At 68.1% G+C, this 5,170-nt stretch overlaps 1 protein-coding gene across 1 annotated transcript; it reads right to left on the bottom strand.

The window, feature by feature from the left end:
* Window positions 1–1,053: 1,053 nt before the first annotated feature.
* BARX1 (BARX homeobox 1) lies at window positions 1,054–4,684 on the bottom strand. Its single transcript, XM_008258238.4, has 4 exons — window positions 4,256–4,684; window positions 2,323–2,614; window positions 2,152–2,236; window positions 1,054–1,753 (listed from the first exon to the last, which is right to left on the bottom strand). Exons 1-4 carry the CDS (start codon window positions 4,473–4,475, stop codon window positions 1,589–1,591), a joined length of 762 nt encoding a protein of 253 aa, XP_008256460.2. The 5' UTR covers window positions 4,476–4,684; the 3' UTR covers window positions 1,054–1,588.
* Window positions 4,685–5,170: the final 486 nt, after the last annotated feature.

The raw sequence follows: 5,170 nt of genomic DNA, 5'->3' as shown, positions 1-5,170 counted from the left end.
AGTAGCCGGGGAGCTGTCCGCTGGGGCTCCCGGGGTCGCTAGAAGCCCTCAGTAATCCCCACCACCACCACCACCCAGACCCCAGAGATGCGCGGGAGGAAGCTGTGTCGCTGTAGGTCTGGGGCCCTAGGACGTCGCTTTCTGAAACACAAAGCTTGCAGCTGGGCGCAGAGTGCCCGAGCCTCTTTCCTAGTTTGGAGTCTCCAAGGACCGGGCTTGGGACTCCGCCTGGCCAAGTTTCATTATCTTCGGAGTTTTAACCAGTAAAGCGACCACCTCGACACCCCCACACTCTGCTCTCCCTCCTGCCCCCTCCCCCCATCGCCGAAGGGCAAAGACCACAACCCACGTTCAAGCTCTGAGAGGGTCTAGGAGAACCGGAAGGCAACCGACATCTTCCTGGTGAGCCGGGGCACCTGGGGAAACGCACCGCCCCAACTGCCCAGCCCCGGGAAGGGACCGCCCTGCACCCGTCCGGGCTAGAGCCACTGGGAGTCCTCTCTTGGCGTCCCTCCGCAGGGTGCCCTCACTGCCCAGAACGCGCTGTCTGCGGATGCGGACTACGTGCAAGCTCTGGGAAGCCGGCGCTGCTTCTACAACACGTGGGCTGGCAGCCGTGCGTCCTTGGCTTCCCGCCGCCTCCCTCATAAAGGCCTAATCAGGACCATCTCAGAGACCTCAGAGTGGACACGTCAAGCCCCAGGAGAGACTGACCGAACAACTGAGGCGGCTTCTGGCCGGGACCGGTTCGCTAGCGCGGCAGACCGCCGGCTCCTGCTGTTTGGAACGCCCCAACGCAGCCAAACTGTTTCTGCCCACGGAGTCCCGGGCTCCAGCCCTTCTCGCCCAAAGTGGAAGTGATTCCTGGGATGCCCGAGTTTGTGAGCCACCCGCCATGCCCAGCCTAGGCCCATGGAGAAAGGCAAGGCTCGCCTTGACGCAGCCAATGGAAAGGGCGTTTTAGGAAGCTGTCGCGAGAGCACTTTTTACCTCTACGCGACCCCCAACCCCTGCCCGCGGATTTAGAAGCCGCTTCACCAAGCCCCACCGTGTCATAAAATATTTTATTGGAAAAAAAAAAAAGTCACTGTCTTTGCAGGAGGGGGCTAGGGGCCCCAGCGACATCGGGGACCCGGCCATGTGGCCGAGCCGCTGGGTAGTCCGGGTGCTGTCTCCGGCCGAGGTGGCCTGCGCCCGGCCGCCGAGTCCCCGACTCGCGGAAGCGGGTGTGTGCCTGACGGCGTCCGGACCCGGAGCGCCGGCCCGAGGCGGGGTGGGGGTGTGGGCGAGGAGCTGGGCGTGAGTGCGCGTGGAGCGCCCGGTGCCGCGGAACTTCCAGCGCAGCCGAGTAGCTTCCGCCGCGCTGGAGGCGAGTCTCCCAGGTTGGGGCCCAGGAGCGCCCTGGGACCTGGGTTTGGTTGCAGGGTCTGTGTCCTTTCTTGTTTGGCCCCGAATTGTCCGCATTCAAAGTAATAATGAAACGTTTAGAAAGCAAACGGCGTGGATGCAGAGGGACCAGCTCATGGCTTCCCACGGGCTGACCAGGCCGGGGCGGTGCGGGAGTCCCGGGCCCGGCACGTTGCCGCACTCAGTCCTCACGGTTCCTGTCGCTGGGCTCGCCCGGCACCTCCGCCGGCTTCTCCGCTTCCTTGGCGCGCTCCTGCTCCGTGAGCTGCTCGCTCGTGGGAATGGAGTTCTTCTTGGGCCGGCCCTTGGGCTTGGTAGGGGACTCCAGGCCACCGCCCTGCAACACCTGCGACAGAGAGTAGTGTGATGAGCCGGGATCCCGCGCCCTGAGCTCACTTGGGATCATGGGGTCCGGCGAAGCCCATCTGAGGCTGCTCCCGGATCCTCGGGTCTGGCGGGCCGTTCGCGCGCCGCCGGGAAGAGGTAGCCCCAAGGTCTGACCAAGGCGGGGTGGGAGAGTTCAAGGCTGTCAAGGAGGCCAGAGAATGCGGAGAGAACAAGAAGGAATGCTGGCTCTGCTAGGGCACCCACAGGGGTCGCGAGACAAGACCAGGAAGGGCCCTAGGCACCGAGGGAGTCGAAGGGTTGGGCGGGGGCGGGGAGGGTGGCACTGGAGAGCAGCTCTTGGGAGGCAGACGGGCATGGCCCGGAACACAATGACGAGATGCCACCAGGGACACTCACTATTTTCTTCCACTTCATCCTTCGATTCTGGTACCACGTCTTCACCTGCAACTGGCTCAGGCCCAGGGACTCGGCGAGATCTATTCTGAAAAGAGCAGGGCGCACCCTCAGCAGGGCAGGGCCGCTTCTCCCACTCCCACTCCCACTGGCCCAGGCTGGCCCCCACACTACCTGTCTGGCGTGGAGAGGTACTTCTGCTTCTCGAAGCGCTTCTCCAGGCCCATCAGCTGCAGTTCGGTGAACACCGTGCGGCTGCGGCGCCCCTTCTTGGCCTTGGTGCCCGGCTCTCCTGGGCCTGCCGCCTCCAACTTCCCGCGTAGCTGCAGCTCCAGCGGCAGGTGCGGCGCACCCGCGGCGCCCGGCAAACCAGGCCCGGCGGCCAGCAGCGCCGAGCCCAGCCCCGAACAGCCGAGCGGCGCCAGCGGGAACTTGAACACTGCCGCCTGGTCTGCCTTCAGCACGGCTGCGGGGAGAGAGGGTGGGGAGCCGGTGAGTTCCAGCGGCACTTCTCCCAGCGGGGAGGGGGCACCGCACCGTGCGCCGCGGGCATGCTCGCCGCTTGGCCAGTGCCACCCGGCGCAAAACCTATGCCGGCCCGGGGCGCGAGGAGTTGCGCCCGGTGCCGAGCGACTCTCCACCATGGCGTACCCGGGGTGTGGAAGGGCGGACCTGCCCCACCCGGGTGCTCTGCCTGGTTACAGAGCCCCAGGCCCCAGCCGCCTAAGATTCGAGTTCTCCGAGGACAAGTTCGAAGTTGCAAGACGGGCAAGAGTGTGTCCTTAGTGGCAAGGGAAAGCCAAGAGAAAAAGCCGCAGCGAGTCCGGAAGACGGGTGTTTGCCCGGCCCAGATCGGCATGGCAGTGTTCGAAAAAAGAACACGACGGAGGGTGAGCGCTGGCTCTCCAGCCCGCTGCGCGACAGCCACGCGGCGGCGGGGCGGAGGGGCGGCGTCTGGGGTGCGGTCGGGAGCTTCCTGGAAATCCCAAAGCACCCCGCGAGCAGGGAAACTGTGGTTCTTCTTTTGTCTGTTCAGACTCTTCCCTGCGAAGACGTTTCCGGCTTCTTTAGTCCTAAAATGGTTTTATTTTTTGCCCGCTTCAAACGAATTACTAACAGCGGAGCAGATGCGGGTGAAATTCCGCCGAGATGCTGCGACCGAGACGGGCCCAGAACGAGCAAACCGGCCCCCGGGCCCCTAGGCGGGCGAGCTCCAGCTGAGGTAGGAGTGCAGGAAAGGCGGCTCCGGACTGGGGGTTCCTTCCCGGAGAGGTATCTCCCTCGGGCCCCACCCTCGCGGCGCTGAAGTCAGCAGGAGTCCAGCCGAGATGAGGGTGAACTTGGGGAGGAGGATCACGGGGAGAAGGGTCCTTAGAATAGTAAGGGCGAGGAGAGGCAGACGACAGGCCGATGGATGTGCAGCGAAACCGGGAAAAGCAAGGAGGGCATGGGGCGCCGCTGGGGAAGCCCCTCCACGGAAGGAGCCGGGGACAGACCTGGAAGCGGAAGGGCCACCCGGCGGTCGCTCACAGCCAGGCCGCTTGCCCCCTGGAAAGGCCCAGGCAGGTCGCGCTAGGGCTGATGCAGCGGCGGTTGCCCGTTGCAGCGCGCCGAGCTCTGGGAGGCTCCGGGCCGGCGGCGTGGGCCAGCGCCAGCACCCAGCTCTCGAAGCCGTGGGCCTCTTCTCCAGAGGTCACTCCCGGCCAACTCTCCGCGGCGAAGCCCAGGCGCCTGCGGCCTGAGGTCGCTTTGACCCGCAGCGGTCTGCAGAGTGGTCGTGCGCCAGCGATGGGCAATTCCGGCCCGTACCCCAGAGCGGCCCCCTCCGGTGCTGGAAGCCTGAGGTCGGCTGGGAAGAAGAGCCAATGCTTCCTCGGCCCAGTCTGCGGGCACGAGGCCTGGTCGTGCCGCCGTCGCCTGCACCCTCCGCTTCCCGGCTGCAGCGCTCCCGCGAGACGGGCCTGGGGGTGAGGGTGGCCTGCGCCCCCAGAGCGACGCTCCCGGGCGGCGCCAGGCGTGAGGGCAGCGAGGGCGGCTTCCAGGGCTCCCCGCGGCGCGGCTCGTCCCTCCCGCCCAGCAGCCCGCGCCCCGTGGCCGCCGCACGTACCCAGGTGGCTGTGGAAGGGCCGCGCCGCCAGCAGCGCCTGCACGCCGAACTTGAGCAGCTCGCCCGCGGCGGCAGCGGCAGCGGGCGCGGCGCCCTTGGGCCCTGGCGGCTCAGTCAGGATCTCCTCGATCATGAAGCTGCGATAGCGGTGCGGCCGGTGGTCCGCGCAGCCTTCGGGCGGGCCGAAGCGCGCGGCGCCGGACTCCCCTGGCCGCTGCATCGCGGCGCCCGGGGCTCGGCGGCGGCTCGGCTCGGGCGCGGGGCCCGCGCGGGGCTCTAGGCCGGCCCGCAGCTCCCGGCGGCGCGCGGGCGCCGGTTCATGCCCCCTCCCCCGCCGGCCGGCCGGGCGGAGGCGCAGGGCGCGGGCGGGGCGCGCGGGGCTCGGCCGGTCGGACCCGGGACTGCGCCCCCGCCCCGCGCCGCCGCGCCTCTTGCCCGGCCGGCCCCGCGTCACCGCCCCGCCCCGCCTGGCCCGCCCCGCCCCGCGCCGCCGCCCCCCACCCCCTAGGCCGAGCCGGAGGGAGGAACCGGGGAGAGAGGGAGGAGGGATGGAAGGAGGGGGCTGGCCGGCTGACCGAGAACGAGGGAGACTGTGAGGAGCGCAAGCCCGGAAAGACTGCAGAACAGCTCGGGAGGAGAGACCCCCTCCCCAGAGAGGGGAGACAGAGGGATCGAGAGAGAGGTGAGAGAGGGGCCAGAGGGAGAAAGCGAGGGTCACGCCGTGTACGAGGCGGTAGTAGGAGTGTGCCCCGGACGCCGCACGGCGCGCGCACAGGGAGGCTGAGAGAGGCGCGAGAGCCAGCGGGCCGTGACGTGCCCGAGGGCACAGAGGCAGCAGGCAGGCAGAGGGAGGGGACTGCAGAGAGAGCGCGGGGACAGCTTGAAAGGCGAGCGTTCTGGGCAGGGGAGAGAACG

Source organism: Oryctolagus cuniculus, chromosome 1 (assembly GCF_964237555.1).
Source record: "Oryctolagus cuniculus chromosome 1, mOryCun1.1, whole genome shotgun sequence".
NCBI lineage: Eukaryota > Metazoa > Chordata > Mammalia > Lagomorpha > Leporidae > Oryctolagus > Oryctolagus cuniculus.
The sequence above is the reverse complement of the archived record's forward strand: the minus strand, read 5'-3'. Positions and strand labels throughout refer to the sequence as shown.